At 46.9% G+C, this 27,792-nt stretch overlaps 3 protein-coding genes across 3 annotated transcripts; 2 read left to right on the top strand and 1 right to left on the bottom strand.

The window, feature by feature from the left end:
• Nucleotides 1-1,067: 1,067 nt before the first annotated feature.
• On the top strand, nt 1,068-2,648 carry LOC130383969 (immediate early response gene 5-like protein). The gene has a single exon (XM_056591915.1). It carries the CDS (start codon nt 1,211-1,213, stop codon nt 2,111-2,113), a length of 903 nt encoding a protein of 300 aa, XP_056447890.1. The 5' UTR covers nt 1,068-1,210; the 3' UTR covers nt 2,114-2,648.
• Nucleotides 2,649-2,747: 99 nt separating this feature from the next.
• Nucleotides 2,748-14,855, top strand: zgc:154046 (Carnitine O-acetyltransferase-like). Its single transcript, XM_056591914.1, has 14 exons — nt 2,748-2,905; nt 3,908-4,186; nt 4,821-4,939; nt 6,065-6,118; nt 6,213-6,381; nt 7,270-7,444; nt 8,214-8,392; nt 10,189-10,289; nt 10,404-10,523; nt 10,790-10,912; nt 11,024-11,159; nt 11,269-11,331; nt 11,416-11,553; nt 12,238-14,855. The coding sequence occupies exons 1-14, from the start codon at nt 2,879-2,881 to the stop codon at nt 12,442-12,444; spliced, it is 1,890 nt and encodes a 629-aa protein (XP_056447889.1). The 5' UTR covers nt 2,748-2,878; the 3' UTR covers nt 12,445-14,855.
• Nucleotides 12,523-25,451, bottom strand: adamts13 (ADAM metallopeptidase with thrombospondin type 1 motif, 13). Its single transcript, XM_056593279.1, has 28 exons — nt 25,445-25,451; nt 25,165-25,307; nt 24,824-24,907; nt 24,575-24,699; nt 24,055-24,201; nt 23,562-23,696; nt 22,912-23,062; nt 22,687-22,791; nt 22,030-22,178; nt 21,810-21,876; nt 21,151-21,277; nt 20,855-21,003; nt 20,607-20,727; nt 20,313-20,393; nt 19,963-20,144; nt 19,552-19,708; nt 18,786-18,915; nt 18,330-18,509; nt 17,877-18,075; nt 17,517-17,613; nt 17,304-17,433; nt 16,795-16,977; nt 16,399-16,603; nt 15,843-16,230; nt 15,584-15,727; nt 15,161-15,340; nt 13,381-13,556; nt 12,523-13,212 (listed from the first exon to the last, which is right to left on the bottom strand). The coding sequence occupies exons 1-28, from the start codon at nt 25,449-25,451 to the stop codon at nt 13,063-13,065; spliced, it is 4,092 nt and encodes a 1,363-aa protein (XP_056449254.1). The 3' UTR covers nt 12,523-13,062.
• Nucleotides 25,452-27,792: the final 2,341 nt, after the last annotated feature.

Raw genomic sequence — 27,792 nt, 5'->3', positions numbered from 1 at the left:
ATGTTAAGGGCAGAATGCTGTGATATAGAAGGATACCATAGTGTTGTAACCATTAGCTATTTTAAATGACACTGTATTAAATTGCGTGGGAGGTCCAGTCAGGCCGAAACCAAATCCCCTCCAACAGATTCCTGAACATACTGAGATGCTTTGAAGCAGCAGGCCATGCCGGAATGAACCCTACATCCTCATAGACATTATGGTGATAATAATGATGACAACAATAACGATCCTTCCTGCTGTTTCTCCCGTTGGACGTGAATCAAAGTCAGGATGAGGAGTCAGCCATGATGTCAGCCGTCTGGGTGTGTGTGTACACACAAACAGATGTGTGGCGTGGATCTTTGGGCACCTGGCTCTCACCTTGAGTTTCATTTATTAGTGTTTGTTCTAATGACATCATGCTGGAGTTGGATTCAATGCGCTACAAGTGTGTGTGTGTGTGTGTGTGTGTGTGTGTGTGTGTGTGTGTGTGTGTGTGTGTGTGTGTGTGTGTGTGTGTGTGTGTGTCTGTGTGTATGTGTGTGTGTGTGTGTGTGTGTGTGTGTGTGTGTGTGTGTGTGTGTGTGTGTGTATGAATGTGTGTTAATGTGTATGTGTTTGTGTGTGTGTGCGGGTTTTTGTCTGTTTGTGTGTGTGTATGTGTGTGTGTGTGTGTGTGTGTGTGTGTGTGTGTGTGTGTGTGTGTGTGTGTGTGTGTGTGTGTGTGTGTGTGTTTGTGGAAATGGGAAATAAAACTTGCATAGACCCAGTTGCAAACTAGGTTACTGATCTTAACGACATTCATGGAAATATCTGTGGTTTGTATCATATGCTGTACTGTGTGCTGTGTGCTAATATAATTTGTATATTATATTCCATCCTACTTAAGTACTATTTTGCAAGGACTAAGCCATGCACACCATGCACACCATGCAGACACATTGTGAAATGCAGCATGACAACTCCTCCATGCATCGTGAATGAGGCTTGTAGTGAGATTTGCCTATAACAGACGGACCGCCTCCTTCCCATTGGACGCTGTCGACTCGAGGGCGTGGCGAGGAAAGATGAGAGTTGCGAATCCATGCCCTTACTGGGAAGACATGGAGCGCTCTGCGCACAGTGTGCTCGAACCAAGTAGAAATCCCTCGAACTAAACGTACACATTTACCGGGGTATAGAAATAAGTGCTTTGAGGAAGTAAGGAAGAAGGGTGGACCGTTTGAGGATGGAGTGCGCATTTGACGCACAGAACTTGATCTCCATTTCTTTGAGGAAAATCCAAAGCTCCAGGACGCAGAGAGGAGGCATCAAGCTCCACAAGAACTTGCTGGTAACGTATGTACTCCACAACGCCAGACAGTTGTACGTGAACAAGAACTTCCCTCAGATACAAAAGACACATCAGCATCATCACTACGAGGATGTATCCACGGCGTGCCAAGAGCAAGACTACCTCGAGCTGTCCGGGAGCTTTACGGAGTTGTCTGACGACTTCTACTGCAACTTTGGCGGGCACGACTCGGACACTTGGCACTGCGGAGCGCACCAGCCGAGCGGCCACCCTGCAGAAGTGGCGCACCAAGAGGCGCCTGCAGCCTGCGCGTTGGTCTCTGTGACCGACTCGTCGGACGTCATGGTGTCCGATGCCTGCTGGAGCTGCTGTAGTGCGGAGAAGTCTTCCTGGGACTTACCGATAGTTCACACGCAGTCCAACCAAAAGACCGTGCTCGACTTGGACACGCATGTGGTGACCACCGTCACGAACGGATACTTCCACTCTGACTGTTGCGCGCAACCAAAACAACCAACCCAAGGCGCGCAGTGCTTCAGTAAAAAGCGTAAAGTAGACACAAGTTATTATTTTGTTGATCCTGAGTTCTACCTGCCCGACCTGGGGTCGCTGCCGAGCAAGAGGACGCGGACTGATGAAGACTTGCAGTCCGATTCGGAACACTTGGACAGCGCAAACATATCCAACATCATCTCTGTGCTGGGCTCCGGAGGACTGTCTGAGTTCATGAGTTGGCAGCATACGGACCTTGAGCAGATATTCGCATCTCAAACTATATGTCTAAAACAGAAATTGTTATCCGGCAGTGGTTGGACGAGAGCAATTGAAGCATTTTGATGTGTCAGATATTTGATTTTGTATAGTTTCCTTAATTGTTTGAATTAAAATACAACACTGCAATTCCATATTGTGTGCCGTTGAACAGTATTGGTGACGTGTGGTTCTGAGAGTGATCGTGTCCTTGCTGGAGTCTACTTTTGCACATAAGGCTACTATTTTCATACTCATTCATTTCCACTTGGCCTTTGATTTGCCACACAATAAAATATACTTAAAAATAAACTGGACCAAGTGTGAAACATTTGTTTGGAATGTTTAATTTGATCATTGTCTGAGTTTAACATCTATATAGTGAAGAAGACGATGGGTTATTTCACATAGCACTATATACACAGTTGTAGCCTATATGCATGTTTGAAGGTGTTGGACGAGCGCCATCATGTGGACAACACGAAAATGTACACCCACCCACAATATTTAACGAGTGCCCCCATATTTATAAGAGAGCTGACTTTTAATCCCTCAATAGTAGGCCTATATACTGACATGTCGATGCACTTTGCGCACGTTCACTGAAAGCCATGTTTTTATTTGATACACACAAAACCAAAATCTCCGTCGCACATGAAATACCTCGTCAAAGTCGTCACGGAAGCATGAGTGAAGTGAACTCGTCTCGTCCCAACGTATCCTTCCTCAGGGGGCGGAGACAGGACACAACCCTGGTGTTGATACTTCTGCTCGGTCGTCCTTGAGACATGTCAGCCGGGGCTTCAGAACATGCACACGAGACCCACCTCCTAAGTGCGTCCTTTTGAAGACATGTTGGGACATTTTGTTCGCGCTGCGGTAAGTGAACACGCCGTGAATGTTTGAGGCGGTTGGTTCGTTTATTTGCCCTAGCAGTGTTAGTAGCAGGAGGGGGTTTGTTATGAGGATCCGAGGTTAAAAGGGGGAGGAGCCCTGCACAGTAGGCTACACACACATTTCACCCATGTATCGATTAATGTATCGGCCGATTGAAGACTTCTGCACTCGGGTACTCTGTCACCCCCTGTGATCGTTGCCACAGAACACATAGCCCGAATAGCAATGCGATAGTATGTTCAAGACTGCTGTCAGATCCACATTGGGTGTATGCCCTGACCAGCATCCAGACTGCTGAGTTTCTGAAGCGCATGTGGATGAATGCTACGGTCCGGTTAAACGTTGTATTTATTGACAGAACAAACAAGAGGCCTTCAGCTGACTGCTAGGCCTTCAGTTGTGTTTATGTCAGCATGCCGCAATCGGGGGTAGATTATGCCCGTATAAAGTAATGCCAATGATTCATAACGCGTATTTAGGGCACCCTTCTATCCCATTAGTGAGCTTAAGCCTCGGATATTATCGATGGGCCTGCAGATGATAGGAGCCAACAATTTGTGGACAGTTTGAGTAGAAGAACAGGAACCTGCCTTTTGTAAGGTGACTTGGTAATATATCAGGACGTACATCTTCAAACTACATAGCCAAACAATGATGGCAAAAAGTCAAATTATTTTATGAATCATATTACAGTGAAAAGTAAGAAGTGAGAAGACAATTTATTTATTTAGAACCTTGATAAACAATTCTTTGAAATATAGCAATCAATGGTAACACAGACATTTGACAAAATGAGTTTTTCTCAGTTTCAGATCACAAAAAAAATAAAAAGTGATGTTTGATCGTGGGTGATCTGGTCCATTTCCAAAGCTCTATGAAGTAGACGCATAAAAAGAACCGACAGAATAATCAACCCTAAAAACAAACCCTTTGCTGCAGCCCCACTCATCCCATTTCCCCCCCCCCGTCTGTTATCTATCACAGCTGCGGCCGGGCCTGGGGGGGCATCCAGCGCGCCGGCTCAGACCGGTGGGGGTCCACCACATCCCAGAGAGGTCAGTGGTGACCCAGGAGGACCTGCCCAGGCTGCCCGTGCCGCCGCTCAAGCAGACATGCGAGCGCTACCTGGCCATGCTGGAGCCCATCGTCAGCGAGGAGGAGCTGGAGCACACGCGCCAACTGGTGGCCGACTTCCTCCAGGGAGGAGTGGGGGAGAGGCTGCAGAAGAGCCTGGAGCGCAGGGCCAGGAAGACGGAGAATTGGGTGGGTGTAGTGTGTGTGTGTGTGTGTGTGTGTGTGTGTGTGTGTGTGTGTGTGTGTGTGTGTGTGTGTGTGTGTGTGTGTGTGTGTGTGTGTGTGTGTGTGTGTGTGTGTGTGTGTGTGTGTGTGTTGTGTTATTTGAAACCCCCAAACAATATTGGAACCCATTTGCGTTCACTAGAATCTGAAACAGTTTGTATGTTTGTGAATACGCTACGAATTCAGGTTTGATATTTCCTGTTCTGTTGTTGGTTGTTTTCTGCAAAAGGATTTTTTTTAATGATTTTTTAATATACATTTGATAAGTGTGTGTGTGTGTGTGTGTGTGTGTGTGTGTGTGTGTGTGTGTGTGTGTGTGTGTGTGTGTGTGTGTGTGTGTGTGTGTGTGTGTGTGTGTGTGTGTGTGTGTGTGTGTGTGTTGTGTTGATCTACACAAGGAACATCAGGGAAGGGTTCTGGGTTTGATTCCCCATCAAGCCCACCACCATGTATTTTTTCACATGATTACTAACTCATCTGAATTCACTGAAAATTAATTTATTCAAGGAAATATAAAAAACTACAAGACAGAAGATAGTAGTACCAGAGATCTGGAGGCCTTGCAAAAAGTGTGTTCATTGTGTGTAACGGTCCCCAGCTCTCAGAGTGGTGGATGCAGTCTGCCTATCTGGACTGCCGCATGCCGGTGGCCGTGTACACCAGCCCTGGGGTGGTGCTTCCCCGCATGCAGTACCGCGACCGCCAGGGGCAGATGAGGTGAGGGACCCCTATACCAGCAGGGCTCCTGTCACCACCACAAAAACCCAAAGCCATTGTATTTTAACTGGGTTGAGGCCAGGTAGTAGGTGTAGGAGGAACACTATCATTTTAATGTTATTTTAATAATTCTGAATTATTATTTCACATTTGATTAAGATTATAGACAGAATTGATTTAATGGCCTAATGAATGAATTAATGAATAAAGAGATGATTGGACAAATTAGACCCAGATATGGTGGCGGTAACAATCTATAGAGCTAGTCCTAGCTATTAGTGGATTGAATGGAAACAGACTGTCAACCAAACCCACACACACGCACACGCACGCCCACACACACAATCACTACATCAATCACAAATAACCGTTTTAACACTGAATAATTAATCATATTTAATTTAAATTGCATTCAAAACTGACATTATACGATTTGAGATTCTGGTTGATTCCCTCCTGAAAGATTTACTTTGGTTTCTAAACGATGATCGTGACCGCGGTTGAACAAGAAAGGTGTGGTGAACTCAGCCCTCTTTCAGCCGGGAGGGAAGGTGGCTTTTCACCGTAGTTCGGAACGGCACTACAAAAGGCATGAGCACACGCACTTTTGTTTGCAAATTTGCTGCCCTTGAGAGAGGCGCTCTGAGCGGCCGCTGTGCCGAGAGGTAACGACGAGGGCTGGCTGAGAGCAGAGGGCCAGAGAGGCGCTGTTTACGTTGGGTGTGATTCATGCTCCAGGGTTGTGAATCAGCTGGACCTGCGCGTCAACCTTCACGCAGACTAATCCTGTTCCTCTCGCCGGCTATTTTCAGCGCTTTCACAGCTGGTAAACATGGCTGGGCTTTTTCTGACCACTCTGACCGGTGGGATATGCTGTGAACAATGTGGCACAGCATAGCAACACAACACAGGGCATATTAAACGCCAGCAAGTCGGTCTCTGATTTCCACCTTGAATATACCATTAGCAACTAATACTTACATATTATTAATATGAATCTTATAATATGATGCCCAGCTCATTCATTATTGAAGATGTTCCCCTGTCTCTCTCTGTCTTTCTTTCTGGCTTATATATATATTTATGAAGTATAATAATATTTATTAATTATTTAATCTTTGGTAGGTTTGCTGCAAAATTGATTACTGGCATCTTGCAGTTCAAAAAGATGATTGACAGGTATGTATTACAACCAAAAACATAGACATAAATACACCCAACACACACTGGTGCCCAACATGAGCCCTGAATAACGTGAGGGTCTGTGTCCCAGCGATACCTTGCCCCTGGAGTACCTGAGTGGGAAGCCTCTGTGCATGGACCAGTACTACCAGATCCTCTCATCCTGCCGGATCCCCGGACCAAAGAGAGACACGGTCGCCAACCACAGCAGTGGGAAGTCCTCCCCGCCCACACACATCACCGTGGTGCACAACTTCCAGGTACACCAAATGCTGCTGTTCTCCTTATTATTCTTAATAAATGTAACATTTGGGAATCTGGCAATGCTTTGATCCATCCGACTGACATGATCTATTGGTTTAAGATACATTATACAGTGGTAAGAATAAGTTTATGCACCCATGCTAAAGTAGACTAAAACGAGGAATAAAAAAATAGCCCAACATCATCACATACCCTTCACCATACCTAGAGTTTGGCATGGTTTTATTTCAGTTAGCCTATTAGCTGGTTTGATTTGCATTGAGAAATCCTTTGGCTAACTAATAGCTAGGCTAACTGAAAAGAACCATGCCATCTCTAGGTATGGTGAAGGGTATGTGATGATGTGTGGCTATTTTAATTCCAAAGGCCTAGGTGACTTTATCAGGATACATGATATCCTCGATCCATGAAATAAATGGCATTTAAAAATAAAAATCTGCCTGCCTCTATGGGAATTTAACATTGGGGTTCCTATACTTATCCACCCTGTTTTTTTAATTAAAAGGTTGTATTTTTCCTTCCTTCCATATTTGTTTTGTTAAGGTATTAAGATCAATTACCAAAAGATGATTTTTTTTATTCCTCTTTTCCTCAACTTTAGCATGGGTGCATAAACTTATTCTTACCACTGTACATAATCATATACAGAATAAGCAGGTAGTGGTTGGGCATCCTGGTCAGGGCTACAGCAAGACCCCAGACAGACTGGTATAAACCCAGAAACTCCCAGCTGGGGGTCAAACAGCCTGTCCTCTAGTCCCTCCTGCTCCCCCAAACAAAACAACGTCCACACAGATCCTATCTGGCGTGTGGATTATTATGAGCTCTATCTGAGATGAAGAAGAGCCGTTGTATGACGTCACAATGACTGCGACCCCCCTCAGTTCTTCGTGCTGGACGTGTACAACAGCGATGGCTCCCCGCTGACAGAGGACCAGATCTACATGCAGCTGGAGAAGATCTGGAACTCCTCCCTGCAGACCAACAAGGAGCCGATCGGCATCCTGACGTCTCAGCACCGCAACACCTGGGGCAAGGCCTACAACAACCTCATGAAGGGTGAGGCTGGGCTAGGGGTGGGGATGAGGGGTGGGGGGGTGGTACCTTGGGACGAGCCGTACAGGTGTTTGACTGAAATATGGAAGCGATTGAACTCTGTGGCGCCCGTGATTGATGCCTTCTTGCGTTTGTGTCCTAGATACGGCCGCGGTTAAAACTGTACCCTGCTTTTCTCTTTTTCAAATCCTGCTACCGCCTGAAGCTTATCGTAGGGGTAGACCGCAGACCAACGCCTCTCTCTCTGCAATGAACTTTTTAATTCTTCACTGTTGTGCGCTCAGAAAGACAAAGAGTGTGGAGTTAATTTACATCAAATAACACCGTTAGCACCCTTAGCACCATTAGCAAGGTCGCACATTTCAGAAGCACTGTAAGGATGATCTATGAAGCGCAAATAACTACCCTATTCCACAAACGACTACATTGACATCTACATTTAGGGCATTGAGCAGACACTTGTATCCGAAGTGGCTTACAATAATTACATTTGTCAGAAGAAAGAGCAACAATATATTGCTGTCGGTACAGTAAGGATGTTCATAGAACCAAGTGCTCGCTCAGTTAACCCATTCCCCGTATAAATCAAAGCTAGCTACGATAAGATGCTAAACAATACTAGGAAATATTATTAAGTGAGAGGACGAACAACATAAAATAAGTGTGCACATTATGTGACCGATTATATTAGAAAAGCTCTTAAAAAGTATTATTGTAGTATGCAATAACCACAGCCCAATGGCTGATCCTTTGTACCGGCTGTCCACTGCAGACAAGACGAACAAGGAGTCGGTGCGCGCCATCCAGAAGAGCATCTTCAGCGTGTGTCTGGATGCGCCCATGCCCCGCGTGTCTGACGAGCTGTACCAGAGCCGGGTGGCAGCCCAGATGCTGCACGGCGGGGGGGCGCGCTGGAACAGCGGCAACCGCTGGTTCGACAAGACACTGCAGGTCAGCAACAGGCTCACCTCAGAATGACATTCAGTGGAAGGTGCTGGGGTAATAATATTCACACAAAGCTCTGTCTGCGGGCTGGCGCATAGGGATGGAGTGTTGGGCTGGAGTGTAGGGCTAGAGTGTAGGGCTAGAGTATATGGCCGTGGTGTAGGGCTGGAGTTTCGGGCCGGAGTATATGGATGGAGGAAAGATAATCAGGGATCATTATCAGGGAAGAGATGCCCTGATTGGTCAGGAATGAGCTGGAAGCGGTGTGAGATCTAGATTGGCTCTTAAATAGGCCTGCACAGTAGTGATGGGTCGGTCGCGAACGATTCGGTCAGACAAACGAATCCCGAAGATGAACGACGAAAACTGAATCCCAAAACAAGAACTGATTTTTTTGTTTTCAAACATATAACAAAAATATGGTCATGTAAATAAAATCCACAAACGAACAGAGCTTCATCTCCCCGCAACCTTATATTGATTGAGTCTAAAACGTTCTCAACGATTCAGCCAATGAGATACTACAGCAGGTAGCAATCGCGTTGCCATGGCCCATGGGTAAACAAATGATATGGCACCACCACACAAGTTAACTAAAGATCGCTGGAGGCTTCAATATCATGCAAGCACTTTATTTTTATTTTTTATTTTGTTCTACATCAGAATTGCTTGCTTTAATAAAGTATTGTTTTTACTACCATAACGTTTTCGTTTGGTCAAGTAGGGAATTCGCACAATGGTGCTGCTGCTGCTTGCTTACGTGCTTCACTGCTTCATAGCGAAACTTGGATGACGCCATTTAATTCTGCACCCCATTATGTATTAAGGATATTTATGATAAAAAGGCACGTATGTGCTTTATATATGCTTATTATTTACACTTAACATGGGTTATTTTGCAAGAACATTAAAAAGTAGTAGGCTACATGCATGGTGAATTGGTGATTAACATTTATTCCATAATTTCTGATTCCCTGCCAAATGACATAACAGACCATCTGACTTAACGAACGAATCAAACAAACGAATCAAATTGAACGAATCGTGATAGAAGTGAACTGAAAGAACTGATTCCTGGAAAATAATAGTTTTGCCCATCCCTACTGCACAGTCAACCAGAACATATATTCCACAGAGCATTTCACAGAATAATGGCTAACAGGTGGCTGTGTTATTTCTTACAAATTAGACTCAAATATAGCTTTTAAATTTTACCTACAGCATTCATCTGCTAAATCATAAACATTGTAGGTCTATTTATTTCATCAACAACCTATTTATTATTTTACATTGGATTTAATGCATTATGTGTCCATTTCACTTGCATATCCATTCTATTGCTAAGAATCTAGTAATCGTCTTTGAACAGAATATTTCGTTCTGTCGTTTCCTATATTGCTACAATCTGAATTATCCTGTCTCCTACGGATGTGAACTATTGATAAACACTTTTATTTAGGTAATTGTGATTCGCTTTTTGCATTCGTCAGTCAAGCTGCTCTCGGTCACTTACAGCAGGTTCAAAAACGCCAGCCTTCGCCTTGCATGACCTTGCCCACCTTGTTAAGCTCTTCACCTCTCATCCATCCCCTGCTCCGACCACAGACTAATACTTAATAACCTTAGTTCTGGGTTGTTTGAATTTGTTCTGTCTCATTGTGCTTTGTTACTACGTTGTTCTTTTTATTCATTGGCGTTAGTAGGTGTGAATGTGCAGCACTTTGTAACTGTGTATTATAATAAGTATAATAAGTGTATAATAACAAATACTTACTTGCGTGCGTTTGTGAATACCATCCCAGTTTATCGTGGGGGAGGACGGAACATGTGGCCTGGTCTACGAGCACTCCCCCGCTGAAGGCCCGCCCATCGTCTTCCTCATCGACTACGTTGTTCAGTACATGTGAGTCATTATGTTTCAAGCATTAGCCCTTTTATCCCGTTACCACTGCAGAAGTCTCTGGAGATTTTCCAATAGCGTGATTTTAACCCATTTGGGTGCGGTCTTCGTCCCCAGGCAGCAGCCGGACACGCTGCGTTCCCCCATGGTGCCCCTCTCCATGCCCCTCAAGCTGCGCTTCAACATCACCCCCGAGGTCAAGAGGGACATCGAGAACGCCAAGCAGAACATGAACATGTACTTGAAGGCTTTATAGTTGTAGTACGTGAACCTGTGTGTGGTGTTTTGTGGACCAAGTATGTGAGCATGTATGTGGGGTTCACATGTTATAGTTGCAGTATGTTAAAATGTGTGTCACATGTTATGGTCCCAGTATGTTAACATGTGTGTGGTGGGTTTTGGTCCAAGTATGTGGACATTTGGAATGAGTTGGTCGCAGGAATGAGTTGGTTAATTCGTCATCTCCCTGAATCTCCTCATTAAAGTCTTCTTTCCTCTGGTAGGATGGTCCATGACCTGGATGTGAAGGTTCTCGTGTTTTCACATTTTGGACAAAACGTACCAAAACAACACAAGCTGAGTCCTGATGCGTTTGTACAGCTGGCGCTTCAACTAGCCTACTTTAGGTGAGAGTAAAGCAGTGTTCTGAACCTCTTTCTACAACAGTATCACTGTCTATGGTTGTATGTTCTACAAACATCATCTACCAATGTCACACTCTTTTTGTTTGATTGCAGAATGTATAACATGTGCGGCTCCACCTATGAGAGTGCTTCCTTACGAATGTTTAAATACGGGAGAACGGATGCCATCAGGTCGACGACGATGGATTTGTCCAAGTTTGTGATGGCCATGGATGATCCAGACAAACAGGTGGGGTAGAGCAACACAAACTGTTTTAGTACCTGGATGTTCAGACCAAATCCAGTCCCTCCCTCCCTCCCTCTTCCATTCAATGACCCCTTCTCCTGCTTCTCAACAGAACCCAGAGAAGATCGCCTTGATGCACCAAGCAGTTCAGACCCACCGGCAGACGACCAAAGAAGTAAGGCCTTGGTCTGACACCAATGTCCACGTTTCGAGTCACTGAGTTGACGTTACAGTGCTTGTTTTACGTGTTTTTGATCAGGCAATCTACGGTCTAGCCATTGACCGCCACCTTCTTGGGCTGAGGCTGCAGGCTATCGAGGACCTCACCTCCATGCCAGAGATTTTCATGGACACCTCCTACGCTGTGGCTCAGCATTGTCAACTGTCCACCAGTCAGGTGGGTGATACTGCTGCTTGCTCTTCACGTTTCATTTGAGATTGGAGATGTGTGTCTAGCCAGCCACTGGCAGGATCAGCTGTCTTGTGGCTGGAAGCTCCCCTGGATTTAGCCAGAAAGGTCCTCAGATGGGAAGACACGAATGTCTAATGATGTCTCGATGATGGTGTGTCTGTGCACTTATTCTGGATTGAGAAACCTCCCAGATCAACTTCAACCCTACTGTCTTAAGCAGGATGCCCACCCAAAACAATGGCTGACATTATGTTCAAACGCATATCGTAAGTCTTATTTTGGCCATTTTGTAATATCTAACCCAACTCTACTCTCCTAACGCTGCTGATTCACTGTGTCTCATTGGCTACATCCTAAGCCAATCAGATTGCTTTTTTCATTCCATAATCACCAGGCATTTTTTATGCTAAATACAAGATAAACCTTAAAATATGACTTAGGCAATTATGCTATGAGGCTAAGGAAATGCAAACTTATATTTATAATAATAATGCTGCTGCTCCTTATGATGAAGATCATGATGATCCTCATAATCAACTTTTATTTAAACTGACCTGAAACTAATCTTAATGTACAATAGTGTGTCCAGGGACATGCTATTGAATCAGCTGCAGCTAGAGCCTAAACGGACGTAGACCCCATGACATCTGACCCCTGTGTCCCCATCAGGTGGGCTCCAAGACGGACTGCGTGATGTGCTTCGGCCCCATGGTGCCCGACGGCTACGGCGTGTGCTACAACCCCATGGAGGAGCACATCAACGTGGCCATCACCGCCTTCAACAGCTGCGAGGAGACCCACGCCGCCAAGTACGGTCGGGCCGTGGAGAAGGCCCTCCTGGACATGAGGGACCTGCTGGAGGCCCCTGCGACCTAGAGACTTCACAGGGAGGGGGTCACAGGACCCCCGGTGGTGGTGGACCCCGGTGTCCCTACTCTTTACTGTAAGACGGAGTTAACTTCTAGACCTGCTGCCGCTGGTGGGAACGGGGTATGGGGACTGCAGGGAAGAGTGAAGTGTTTCCCCTGAGGAGGGTGAAACCAGGGCACTTTGTTATGGAGGGGGTCTACGGTTCTATTACCCCCCATTCACACCCGCAAAAATGCACTGCGTTAATTATAGAAAAAGATGATGACAATAGAGCTTATTTTCTTATTGATATTTATATTTAGATTGAGTGTTAATAAAACAGAGGTAACAGATAAATATATATATAGATTACTTATTGTTGTTTTTCTGTGCAGAAAATAGATTGACTATTTCAGTGCTGAACAGACTGTGCTTCTGAATGTAACATGAGATTGTTTTGCTTCTGACATTAAGCAATAAATGTTGAAGAAATGTGCGTGGTCATAAAAAAATAACCGATCCGTTCATTGAATCTCTCACAAGTACCCTCTTATGTTGCAAGTCACAAAACTTGAAGTATTGAGAAATTTAAAGCTCCAAAAATACACAAAAAACTATTGTTTTTCTTCACAGCTGGTATAAAAGTCACACAAACGTATATTCGGCCTTGAAGCTTCCTGTGGTGTGCAGATAGTCTCCGTTGAACTCCACCTCGGCCATGTTCCCTGAGGAACGCCAGAGGAAGAGCTGAGGACCCTTAAACACGGTGGTCCTCAGTACGTTAATGTCCTGGATCTGAGGACGACAGCAAACAACAGGGATGGAAATTAAAACATGATCAGGGGTTCAGAGGTCCATAAACTCCACCACTAATAACAATCGCTTTCATCTGACGATCCACATGACCGGGCGAGGCCCTCTAACTTCAGGAGACTCCCGTTTAGGAGACCCAGCAGGAGGTACCGTGATGTAGGTGGTCTGGGTGTCGCTGGCGAGGAGCTGAGGGCTGATGTTAAGGGCCTGGATCTGGATCTTCGCCGAGGGTGGTCCGTTGATGAGCACCCGGCAGGTGTGGTTAGTGCTGGACGTTGTGGGGTTCTGGAAGACCCCGCTGGAGGAGAACAGCTGGACGTCACAGTCTGTGGGAGAGACCCAGCGGATATGTATATTATATATGTATTAATATAAATGGGGCAGCATCTCTTATGGTCACACTTTGCATTGAAACGTGTGTGTGTGTGTGTGTGTGCAGTGGCGTCACCAGGCTGTTTTATTCGGGGCTAAAGCCCCGGATCTAATTTGATTAGCCCCGAATCTTTTTTGTTAAAAAAAGAAAAAAAAAAATATATATATATAATTTATTTTTTATTTTTTATTTTTTGCTGCATGCAGAGCCTGTGCTATATCCACACGTCGCACATGCCCCCATTTGTTAGGACTCTTGCGTAGCTTACTGCTAGGAATTTCTGTTCTGCTGCTCAAGATTTTAAGCCATGTATTTATGAACTTGCATTGAAGAAAATATATCAGTTTTTTGTGGTCTGTAAATAGGCCAATCTATGAGGCTATATAGCATGCCAATATTGATGACTGATTGTGTCAAGTGTCTAAGGATGAATGCTAACATGATTTGTTTCCAACTTTTGCCTTAAGTTACAATTTAGCTAACTAACTAGCTGCTGCCCTTTTCAATTCCAATGCTGGCTGTCATTTCATTACCAATGTTAAGTGTCATAAATAGTTAACACGGGTGCTGATTCATGATTCTCTGAAAAAGAAACACCCAAAACATGTGATATGTTTTCAATTTGCAGAAAGTTTTGAAAAATCCAGGATGCCTGAGAGCCTTACTGCATTATATTCCATAATAGTTATTTCTTTAGGAACACTGAATGTTGTCTTTTCCTTCACAGAAAAAAAAATATTTCCACTATAAAATGATGCAGAAAAGGCACAGATAGATGAATAAAAATCCACCAGAATGCAGGAAATTAAGTGTTTGACGCTCAAACATTTCTGGGGGAGCACCCCCATACCCCCCACCTATAATTTGTCCCCCAAAATGTTGAAATGAAACCTAGCCTATATGACCCTGTACGCAGGTTGTATACAATATAACCATAGATATGTTGTTTTTACATTTTGGATTAAAAAGAAAGCATGTCAGCAAACTCCATGTCGGCCCTTAGTATGATTATCATTTCATCATAGAGTGGCCCTTTGTGAAAATGAGTTTGACACACCTGATATAGGTAATGTAAGGTCTGTCTCACTTGTATTAATTTTACTCTGAAATAACTTGAATGGAACTTTAGATGTCTGGGGATAAGCAGCAGTCAGGTAGCTATTCAAAGCTATAATTACCTGCCTATTTTGTTTATTTAGGTAAAGCATTATGAAAAAAAATGCATGCGCAATAAAGTATACAACAAAATTTGCCGCACGCGCACTGTTCTATTCCCTCTTGGGCTAAGCCCCGGATGTTTCAGAAACCTAGAAACGCCCCTGTGTGTGTGCCTCCGTGTTTATGTTAGTGTGTGTTTGGTATATCGTTTCTTATCTAATCGGCCACACATTGCATTGAACTTGAAGCTAGTGGGAGCCTCCAGAAGTGGGATATCTCATGAAACCTATCCAAACACCGTAAAGCGAATCTTCCCTCCACTGAACTCCTGAATGAACACCTTCTCATATTCAGATACAAGCACGTCGGACAGAATTAGTAAGCTGCTCACTAGCGTACCCTGGTGGTGGCTCCGCTTGGTGTTCTTGCGGGAGGTGTACGAGAGCAGAGCTCCTTTCCCGACGCTCATCAGGATCTGCCGCAGCAGCAGCACATTGCCCCTGGTGGTCAGCTCGAGGCCCTGCATATGCCCACACTTCTTCACCAAGGCCAGACGGTCGAAGAAGAGCACAAATTCCCCTTGAGGAGAGGGTGTTCAATTCACAGGATAATACTCACTCATAATTCAACATGCATTCAAAACAGCTGCTCTATCCTATGGACTCGGTTGGTCCTAAGGCACTTTCTTTGTAGTTGACCTGATATTTATCAGGTGTTTTCATTGCTTTTATCCTCACCATAAAGCTGCTTTGGATAAACAATGAAAGTAGTAGTTCTCCTCGTGCACCCATAGACCAGCGAGCTGTTCTGACCAACACGTACTGTTTTGGCAACTCAACGCCGCAGACTCTACATGGATGTGGATGACCTCATCCAGGGGCCGGCCGATGGACACGATGCAGCCTCCGACCGCATGCCGCAAGTCCAGCGTGCCGGATTCCTCCAGCAGTAACTGCCCGCATACACCTGAACACATGAAACACAACGTCCAGCGTACGGTCACCTCTACGGCCAACGCCGTCGCTCTGCTAACCTCCTCATGATGAGTGAATAAGTGAATTAAGTTTGAGGGACGACTGACTGGTCAGCTGCGTGGCGGCGGGTGCAGCGGTGGCGTTGGGCGGCGCCGTCGTCCTACTTGGAGAGAGAGACATGAGAGGGGCCTCTGTAGTGGGAGGAGCCTCTGTCCTGGGAGGGGCCTCTACACTGGGAGGGGCCTCTATACTGAGAGGATCCTCCGTCCTGGGAGGGGCCTGGCCAGCGATTGAGGTAGTAGCGGCTGTGCTGGCGAAGGCTGAAGGGGTGGAGGTGAGCTTCGAGCGGGCAGGGCAGGCCCCTGTGTCGCAGCCTCGGATAGTAATGGGCTTGGGCATGTGCATGCAGAGCAGAGGGGTCAGGGGCACCGGGCTGGAGGGGCCCATGCAGGACACCCCACGGGACTGGATGCCGTACCCACAGGACACCGTGCACTGGGACACAAAAGAAAAACCCTATCATCGGTCCACATGGAAAGCTCCCCACCGAAAGATCCAAAATACATTCTCATCCGTAGTCACCGTCATCTCATTGGACTGAACGTCCACGTCTGTAATCTACAAGACATGGACACCAGGTGTGGGCTACAAGGGGGGGCGTACCTGGCTCCACTCCTGGACCTCCCACCTGAAGGTGCACAGCTGGACCAGGCAGGGCACTGTTGTGGCAGGTCTGACCGCCGCGTGGCAGTGCACCTCGGGGACGGCGCTCTCCCTGCCGTGGACGAACTGCACGCAGGTCACGGTCCGGAGGGCCACGCCCAGGTTACACGTCACCGAGCAGGACTGGGTACCCAACACCTTCCACCTGGACCGAGGGACTCACGGGCGTGAAGAGCTGGGTAACGTCCCCGAGAGTACTGCTGTGTGTGTGTGTGTGTGTGTGTGTGTGTGTGTGTGTGTGTGTGTGTGTGTGTGTGTGTGTGTGTGTGTGTGTGTGTGTGTGTGTGTGTGTGTGTGTGTGTGTGTGTGTTGGTGGGCATGTCGCATTAACAACACCTTGCAGGGCAGCTGTGTGTGTTACAGGGCACCACCGCAGGGGGCCTGGTAGAGGCTGCACAGTCCCCGTCCTCGACGATCTCCTCCTCTACACCCATGTCCGAGGCCCGGGTGCAGTACAGCACCCTGTTGGCCAAGCCCCCGCCGCAGGTCGTACTGCAAACACCTGGCTTGGAGCGCCACCTGGTGGTCAGGTCAGGTAGAGCCAACCTCAGGTACGTTCAAGAATTTTTAAATGACGGATATAGGAGAACAATTGATAGGAGCAAGGGTTAGAAGAATCTGTCTGGAGAATGGAAACAGCAGCAATCAAAGCACGTTGTGGGCTGTGATTCTTGATAGTCAAATAATCTCTAATCACTTGCTTGGTTTTCATCGGATTTAAACATTACAAAAACTAAATATATTCGGTTTTGAGATTTTTTGAGTGCATTTAATGGATCCATTTGAAATAGTGATTAATTTATATTGATTCCCATTGTAAAATACAAACACGTGCAGTTACTCACACTGGAGGGCAGGGGGCGGTGTTGCACACCTCAAAGTAAGGTGGCGGTTTGCTGGAGCCCTCACAGTGCAGCTCAGGCACCCCCTGTGTGGTCCGGTGGTCCACGCAGGAGAACCACAGCGGCTGGGTTCCTACACAAGCGGAAGGCTGTGGTTTGGACTTGACCAGAGGTGTTTTGTGAATGAAGACAAACATTCAGGCGGACGGAACTCACCGTTGCCACAGCTCCTGGAGCACTGACCAACCACGGGGCTCCACACATACACAGGAACCTGGGTAGAGCGCGGCATCAAACCAGAGCCCTTCACCTCCTGGGTGACAGGAGAAACACACAGACATGACTTTAGTGATGCATAGTGGGAGGATTGATAACAACATATCCGTACTCAGTACTAAAGAAGTAGTACTCAGAATATGTTCTTATAAACCAATCTTCATCATGCAAGGATGGAGTAGAGCTCGAAAACCTGACTATAATTAAAATTACTAATCCAATTGCTATAATTAGATTACCATAGGTGACCTTCACAAGAGACACTTTGAACAAGCTTTGGAAGAAGGCCCTGTGGTGTACCTTCCTCTCTCGGTCCCAGCCCACAGGACACACGTCCACCACGCAGGGCACCAGGTCCGAGGGCTTGACCTGCTGCTGACAGAGGACATGATCAACGGCCACCTCCTGACCTTCCTCCGGACGCACGCAGGACACGTTCCGCTGGGCCGACCCTGGCCCACACACCGCCGAGCAGAGTCCTGGCTCTGACACCAGCCATCTGGGGAGGAAGGGCTTTGAATGATCACTAAACATGCTTCATTGGATGGTAAAAGCATTGGTTAGAGGGCCACTCTCTCAATCTCTGTCTGTGTGTGTGTGTGTGTGTGTGTGTGTGTGTGTGTGTGTGTGTGTGTGTGTGTGTGTGTGTGTGTGTGTGTGTGTGTGTGTGTGTGTGTGTGTGTGTGTGTGTGTGTGTGTGCGTGTGTGTGTCTATAATTAGGTACATATCTATACATATATATAGATGTCTACCTGGCAGGGCATGGTTGAGGGCTGCATGCCTCAGAAGCGTGTGGTGCTGAATCAGACAGACATTCAGTGACCGGGACATCCGCAACGGCTCCTCCCTGTGTTCGCACACACCTCACAGGGCGCACTCTGCTACCCCCACCACAGGAGGCGCTGCAGGGGCCAAACGTCCCCGCCTCCCACCTGTAATGCATCACATTATACCTGATATAGAACGATACAAAAGGGGGAGATATATAAAGGCATGGCACTTCTATGTACAAAACACCCTTCAAATACAAAGGCAGGAATCCAATTCAAGACAACCAATCACAGACAATGAAAGACAACCGTTTACAAGAGAAATGGGGTAAGGGAGAGTGAGCCAGAAAGAGAAAGGATTAGAGGTAGAGGGAGAGGGAGAGAGAGAGAGAAAATAAGTACATGTGAATAAATAGGCAGAGTTATTGGAATCATGACCTCGGTGGACAGGCAGGGAGATTGCAGGGTGTTTGAGGAGGTGCAGATGAATGGAGAGGAGCACACTGGATCTCCTCTAGAGGCTCCTTGGTGCTTTCATCTACACAGACAAACAAGCTCTGCTGCGTGCCTGGGGGACGCAGGAACAAGGGGAAAGGATTAACCATTTGAACAGGTAGTGCACGTGTCCAGGGCTGTATCAGCTCCATGCATTATGGGTTAAAGATACAGTGTGTAACATTGGGCATTTAAAATGAACACTGCAGTCCAAATTCACATTACTGGAGAGGGTCATCTCTGCCCCCTCCTCCCAAGACTCCAAGCTCACGCGGGTTGGCAGGTTGGGGACACTAAACGAATACGAGGGAAAGACCAGCCGAGTGCAACTTTGTATTTTGAGACAAGACAATTATTCTATTTTGACAATGACAAGCAACGTCCATGCTTGGACGATCAGTGTTGATCAGCTGATCAGTATACTTTTTCAATATTACAATTTTTATTCCAGTTTACGAGGTTCCTTCTTGAAATCCTTCTTGGATCTGAGCTGCATCCATCTTTAAATGGTAAGATTTATCCGTGGTTTAGCATGCTCTGGTCATGGGAAATTTTGAAGGAGGACCAGGCTTTTCCTTTTTTCTTCAGTAAAATACTCTTTTTCTTTTTATTAAATTATTTGAGTTTCTAAGAGCACTTCCACCGGTAACAGGATGTGACATCACCAGTAGCAGGATGTGCCTTCACCAGGGTACAGATGTGACCTCACCCGAGCCACATGTGACAGAGCAGGGGGTCTTGGAGACGGACCACTCTCCCAGGGGTTTGGTTTCCTTCAAATCCTCATTTCTGATTGGCAGGTAGAACCGGTAGCTTATGTTTGGGTTGGTTTTCTCCCCATATTCTTTTCCATATTTACGATAGACCTGCAAAATATTTTTTTAAGTGTTGATTCACAGTATTAGTTTATCCACAGCTTCCTTGGGCGTTTGTTAATTCAACCTCTACTTTGGGTTGATTCCTCAGTTATCAAGATCACTTTCACATATAAATGTGGGCATGTCTGTCCAAGGTTTAACTCCTTAAAAAAAATACGCTTCAGCTGACACACTGTACACAGAGGCAGGTCTTGAGTCTAACTATTTATTATCTTCTGATCCGTATATCTGTGGTCCAATACCTGTATGTGAGTCTCCTGTTCTATTGGCCCTGGAAGAAGCAGCTCCTCCCTCTCGGGCAGAAGGTCAGGGGTCAAATAGATGAGGAACTCCAAGTGGCCGTCATCTAGCGGCGAGGGGTTTGTGGTGTTGAGTGACATTTTGCCTGTCCCCGACACCACGTAGCGATCTCCCACCATCACAGCTGGGAAGATGAACGACATCATTAGCATCATTGAGGTCATTTGGTTTTCCATGCTCTGCTGTGATAGCTTCTGATCCAGAGGTTGCCGGATCGAATCCTGCAGTGTGCCTATAAAAACATCCAGCAATTACAGGCCCTGATATCACCACAAAAAGCCCCAGTACTCACCCATATGGGTGAAGACTGGCGCGCTGTTCACAATAAGCACCTGCGTTGCATTCACGGGCAGTGAAAGAAAGGTCACATACTCTGCAGAAACAAAGCAGCAAGCTTTAAAATGAGTGGGAGCATGAAACTGTTGAAAGTATTTAGCTTTTTAATTGTTATCGGGAACACAATTGCTGACACAGGAACCCCTATAAGGGTGCGAGTGAGGCTATCCAACACATCCTTAAGGAAGTGGATATAGGGAGGGACACAGTACAAAAACCGGCCTTGTCAGTCAGCAGACAGCAGCGCTACCTCTGGCCTGACCCGCTCTGTACGAGCCAGCAGTTAGACGGCAGGACGAGCCATCTCCCCCGCACACTCCGCAGACGTCATGGAGTTTCCCAGAATGCAACACTCCATCACAGCCAAACAGCTTTTTGAAAAGGGGACACGGGGGTGCAAGAGAAACAAAAAGGTGTGAATCATCAACCATGATGACGCACAAGCGCCCCGCCTCACCATGAGAACAGAAGGTAATTGCTGCGCTGCAGTGTGACTACCTGACACTTTCCTCTGAGACAAGCCGCCGTGGATCCGAAGGGAGCGGGCGTGATGCTCTCACATCGCGTTCCGTCTGTGAACTGGGACCCTCGGCTCACGATGAAGTTCTCCCCTTCTGACTGGCACATGAGGCGGCACTGCTCATCCCCTGGTGATGAGACACACAGAACAACAAAGAAGAATCGTATGTGCTGTAAATGTATTGAAGCTCCAACAACAGCACTCTGGACCAGGGCGACAGAGTCTAGTACGTGCTGAGGAAGAGGCAGCATGTGGACAGTGACGGCGGCTCCACCTGTGATGAATCCAACGGCGGGGAGCCAGGTGTAGAGGGAGGCAGGGTTGGGCAGCAGGGCGAGGGGCTGGGGGTCCGTCTGGGAGCACTGCTGGGCCATGAAGCCCAGCTGGGTGCCAGCACACGGCTGTACGGGTGGGGAAGATAGAGAATACAAAATGTAAGGTCATTGCAACATGTATGGTTTGAGACCGATCAATGTTACAGCATAAACAAATATCTCTCTCTCTCTCTCTCTCTCTCTCTCTCTCTCTCTCTCTCTCTCTCTCTCTCTCTCTCTCTCTCTCTCTCTCTCTCTCTCTCTCTCTCTCTCTCTCTCTCTCTCTCTCTCTCTCTCTCTCTCTCTCTCTCTCTCTCTCTCTCTCTCTCTCAAGATCGGTCTAGGACGTTTTGAGATGTTGTTGCCAAGCAACTGATATTGCCAAGCAACTGATATTGCCAAGCAACATGTGTCGCGGTTGCCAAGTTATTAGTCAGCGCTTCTGGTTTCTGTCAGACGAGGCTTTTCTGTACAAACCGGTCGACCTTCTGCTAAAGACCAGGGAATCCTGGCGCCTGCACGGATCAATGATTTGCAGGGTAAACAAACAATGCTGACCTATTGTGTGGATGTCCTCTGTGAACAACAGAGCCAGAAACCCCCAGGAACATGAGCCTACCCGCCGCCGGTGACAGAGGTCAGCCTCCACGTCCGGGCCCTCACACTCCTTCCCCCCGAACGCAGGTCTGGGAAATATCAACGTCAACAACAACAACAACAACAACAACAAAGGCTGTTCTTTCACATGGAGGAGACTGGGTCCAATGGGCTTTGATTACCGCGTACCGACTCGTGCGTGACTCATGGTGTGACTCACAGCCGGGCTGTGTCCTCCGTACCTGGGGTTGTTGCAGTCTCGTGTGCGATGGCTGACGCCCCCGCCGCACATGCGGGAGCAGGGGGAGAACTCGGACCAGCTGGACCATGACCCGTGGACCACCGAGGAGCTGAGCTCGTCGGGGGCCACGCAGCGGCCCTTCAGGCACCACTGGTACAGTGAGGAGAGGAGACGGACTTTAGATGTCCCAGGTGGGAACGTTGGTGGCGCAACACAGAGTACAGGACGTTAAAAGTATTTCAAATATGAGGTTTTTCTAAATGAGATTCTGAAAAAAGGAAATAGGACTGAAGATTGAGCACTTTGAAAACACCCTTGTGTTAAAGTTACAGAGCGTCTGGTGCTGTAGGTGAGAACAAAGAGATTTAATTTGATTGTATAAATAAGAGGACGTCTGGTTACCCTACGTACGGGAAACCCATTTGATTCCTACCTGTAACACTGTTAAATAGCGACCCAAATTGGTGGGCGTTATCCTGGTAATTTCTCTGCGTGAGAAATACGAAGTGTGGCGTGGGAGCGTGTGCTTGGGTTGAATTGCGCGTGTCTCACGCCGAATGCGTGAGACTTGAGAGCCCTGCAGCACCATTATTAACATTATCAAAGGTCTCTTCAGTAGTAGGGCTACAGTGGACCAACGACAGAGCTATAAGCCTACCTGCTTCGGTCCACACTCAGTTCCGTCCAGCAGAGGAACCAGCAGGCGTTTGCAGGAGCTCTGGTCGCCAACATGGACGTGACAGGATAGGACGCGACACGGGGGCTAGCCACGGAGACATACATTGTAACCAAGTGTTTTTCCAAGTACCATCTATGTGTTGGTTGGCTTCCCCGTTTGAAAACGCCAGCCAGTGGCTCCAATGCATGCTTGCCCCGTGTGTACCTGGTCAGGGTTGGAGAAGGAGCAGGCTCTGGCCCCGTTGCCGAAGGCGATCCTACACTGGTCGTCCACGCCGTAGTACAGGCCCGGCTTCCAGTCTTGCAGAGAGTTTCCCAGTGCTGGAGGATCGTTCACACATTGGGCCTTTCCTTCCCTAACAGAAAGATGTCACCATATTTAAGAGAATTTTAAACACTAATAAAACTGATGTAACAAACTGAAAAATAAAATAATCTGAAATAATTGAAAGGACAGTGCACAACATATTCACTATCCGAACACAAACACGCACGCATACACACACACACACACACACACACACACACACACACACACACACACACACACACACACACACACACACACACACACACACACACACACACACACACACACACACACACACACAAACACACACGCACACACACTGAGCTACAAACAGCACAACATGTCTTGAGGGGGAAATCACATATTCATTGGTGGAACTAAACGAACAGATTCCAGATCACACGTCCTGCTACAGGGGACGTGTGATCAGATGAGGAGGCTCATCAGCCCTCTCAGCAGTGTGTGTGATGTGGAGCTGTGCACAGCTGGCCGCCTCTGGGCCCAGCTGTGCCAGAGCGAGCAGACGGGTGGGAGGAAACGGGCACCTGAAGAAGGCCAGCAGCTGCTGCCGGCTGCAGGCGGACCAGGTGAGGTCCACGCTGTTGTAGCCCCCGTCAGACGCCATCATGAAGCCGCTCCTGCTGCAGGTGTTCCCCACACCGTCGTGGTTCACCCCAAAACTGGGGCGAGGGAAAAACAGGAAAGACTTCAGACTGTAAGGATTACCGTTTTCGACAAAATTTCTTTCAAACTGGGGCGACCCATGTCAAGAATTGTAAGATATATTGGATGAAATAGCTTATGTCTCTGTTCATAATTAATCACATATAATGTTTGTTTTCTTAAGAAATAGAACGAGGAGCCTGTATGTGATCTGTGAACTTTTTCTTTAAAGAACTATAGAAAAATACACATTCACCTTTCCAACACATTTTATTGTTAGTATCAGTATCTATAGTATCTATTAGTGTCGATATAGTATCTATTAGTGTCTGTATAGTATTAGTTCGAACCCATCATAAGGCTGATGCTCTATACCTATGACTGATTTCGTGTGCGATGGTGATGCCCAGATCAAAGCCTGTGTCCTCTGTGATCACGCAGCTCCAGTCGCTGGAACAGGCTCCGCCCAGCTGGGTAACGCCCCTCACCTGCTTGTTCCCGTCAGGCAGGACCAGGTCGTACCTGTCGCACGTCCCAAAACATCAGCCTGTGACTAGGACCTTGTGGGACGGCATGTGGCCCGGGAGGTAGAGCGGGTTTCCTGCTAACAGTAAGGTTGCCAGTTCGATCCCCGGCTCCTCTTAGCTCAGTGTTGAGTTGTCCCTGAGCAAGCCTTACCCAAACAGCTCCAGACGAGCTGGCTGTCGCCTTGCATGGTTGACTCCGCCGTCGGACGGTGAATGTGTGCATGAACGTGTGCATGTTAGGCAATATTGTAAAGCGCTTTGAGTGGCTACTGGTTAGAACAGCATTAAATAAAGGCAGTCCATTTACCATTTATTTACCATACATTTGTTGACGGTGTGTGAGCATGTGGCGAGACGAGGGGCCGTACCGCGTGATGTACAGCAGCAGGTCGGCGTGTAGGGAGTCGGTGTCGTTGAGGGGGTTGATCTTCCGGCCCCAGTCGCACACGCTCCTCAGAGAAGCGGAGATGTCCGAGGACATCTGGACCTCGGGCTGCAGAGGAACGGACAGACGGAGTGAGAGACGTGCTTGGACTCTGTGTGCCGGAGACGGAAAGTAGGGATAGAGAATATTGTGGACACATGTCCAGAGTCCAGGTACAGTAGGAGCTGCTGACCTCTGGTTCAGAGAGGATGATCATGCGCACCAGGTGCACCCTCATGTTGGCCCCTAGGGTCCGGTCCCTCAGCAGCTCAGAGGCCTGGGGACAAACGTTCACCTCACTATTAGATTAGTTTCGCATTAGTCCCATGTATACAATCATGCTGCGTAAGTCCTAACAACGAATCAGCTCATCCTTCCATCCTTTCTGTCTGTAGCGCTAGTATCCCATATAGACAATCTCTGTAAGTGATTCAATCCCTTCAAATAGCATGAGTAGGCCTAAATCCCATGCTGTTCCCAGATCAGCACAACACAAGCTGCTGTTCGTTCTGTACGTTCTGCCGCATGACGTACGATGTTGAGGTTGGTGAGGATGTAGCGCTCTGTGTCCTGCTTGTGTGCGTGCTGGACGTCGGGCGCCACCACCACGAGCAGCTCCAGGTGGGTGGTGTCCCGGACGGGGGAGGACCGAGGCCAGCGCCTCTGTCCCGGGGCCGCTGGGGGAGAATGTTCACTGTGTTAACCAGGGGCAGCCGACGGTAAAAGATACAACACTAGATTTGATTCAATAGATTGAAGAAAAAGAATGAATGGATTATTTGTGCAAAGGATGGCTGATTGCAGTGACACTAACCATACATGCTGGATGGAGCGGACATAGCGCTGGAATGAGTAATACTGGCTGTTTGGTGGGGTTGGGGACGGGACCTCTGAAGTGCAAACAAACAAACAGACAAACGACAAAATGTTTGGGATACATTGCATTAATGACAGCAATGGAACTATTTAACGTTTTATGTTTCGTTGTGAACCAGTAAACACACAAACACACATGGAAACAAACATAGCACAGAGACACACACAAGGACAGGCAGAAAGACAGACAGACAGACAGACAGACAGACAGACAGACAGACAGACAGACAGACAGACAGACAGACAGACAGACAGACAGACAGACAGACAGACAGACAGACAGACAGACAGACAGACAGACAGACAGACAGACAGACAGACAGACAGACAGACAGACAGACAGACAGACAGACAGACAGACAGACAGACAGACAGACAGACAGACAGACAGACAGACAGACAGACAGACAGACAGACAGACAGACAGACAGACAGACAGACAGACACACACACACACACACACACACACACACACACACACACACACACACACACACACACACACACACACACACACACACACACACACACACACACACACACACACACACACACACACACAATTCTATCATTTCAGATGGGATCAGCAGTATTTCACGTGACCATGGTCTATCCAGTGTGTTTTACATACCTCCTGAAACACTGAAGGCCTCAGCAGAACAACAGAGGCTGGCCACAGCAGTAGCAGATAGAACCACCTCATAAACACCATTTTCCCCCTCTGATACTCCCACATACTTCCTCCTGGTTAGACTCCGCTCGGTGAGCCCTTATGTGTCCTCAGTATGCGGTCCTCACTATTCAACTGGATAGGACCGAGGTATTGGGAAGGTTTATGTCAACACTGGGACCAAAATGGACAACTGGCACACATCATGTCTCTGTGGGAGGAGGCGTAGGGGGATCAATGATTGTTGTACTGTTTAGCTCTGACTAATGTTGCACTGGATACATCCTGATCGATTTAGACACTTGAAAAATGATTTGCCGTGTTTGTGTTGTTACGGTTCCGGGCAAAAGGAAAGGAAAACTTTCCTATTTTCAAGGATGTTGTTGTTTATATGATTGGGAATAAGCACATTAAATAGCTGTCTTTATTTTCAGTAGTTCAATGTCATGATTTTCACTTCACTTTTATTGTAATGTCATAGTATAGCCACTAGATGGCAGGAATTGACATATTTTTCTACATCCCCGCCTATTGGATTGCATATTGTGACGATCTCTCCTTCTCTTTTGAGAGTTTCGAGCAAGGAGATGAACCTGGATGGCCTCATGCTCCAACACCATGAGATATCTTAATGTTCGTGACTAAAATGTCTAACTCAACTTCATAATCAAAAATACATCTTCCACATCTAAATCATTTTATAAACTATTTTGATTGAGACATTTTACCAAATATATACTTCGTTGTAAAATGGTATATACAGTTATGTATTTTCTGCATAAAAAACCCCAGATTAAGCTAACTAGCATTTCTGTTACCTAATTTCAGAGTCTGTTGGGTCTATAAACTATTTTATGTAGATACAGGGACAGAATTTAACATTCTTATTAATAAGCCGTGTTCTACCGTGTTTTTGAATTGGGTGAATCACACCCCTTAGACATTATAGCACAGCATCCTGGAACATCATGTATTTCTATAATGAGCAAAACCACTCAAACAAGCTGACGCTAATTGAAATTGATTAACACTACCCTTCCTCTGTGGTCCCTCCTGTCCTCAGGGGCTGAATAGTTTATGCATTTAGAGCACCACAAGCCCCATACGGTGCAGGTCGGACGAAAACGGTTTCATCAGTCTGGATCAAACGCTGTGTCTCCGGTGTCTACATGTCTCCACCAGCATCCATTTTCAACTAACAACAGAACCTCAAAACATAATGCCCCTGTTAGATCTACAGAGCGTTATGATCGCAATGTACACACAAATAAACACACACACGCAGTGCACACACAAATAAAAACGCAGGCTACCACAGACACACGCACACATGCAGCCACCTACACGCACACTACAAACACAAGAGAGGATCGGAAAGAGAGAGAGAGAGAGAGAGAGCGAGAGAGAGAGAGCGAGAGAGAGAGAGAGAGAGAGAGAGAGAGAGAGAGAGAGAGAGAGAGAGAGAGAGAGAGAGAGAGAGAGAGAGAGAGAGATTGTATATTTATGATGCTCTAAAATATACATAGCAGCCATATGGGACCGTGAACTGATTCCTCTGATTGATGCTTGGGAAACAAGTTGTAGGGTTGCAATTATGCTGCTGAAAGGGATGTAGC

The sequence above is a fragment of the Gadus chalcogrammus genome, chromosome 6 (assembly GCF_026213295.1).
Source record: "Gadus chalcogrammus isolate NIFS_2021 chromosome 6, NIFS_Gcha_1.0, whole genome shotgun sequence".
Taxonomy (NCBI): domain Eukaryota; kingdom Metazoa; phylum Chordata; class Actinopteri; order Gadiformes; family Gadidae; genus Gadus; species Gadus chalcogrammus.
The sequence above is the reverse complement of the archived record's forward strand: the minus strand, read 5'-3'. Positions and strand labels throughout refer to the sequence as shown.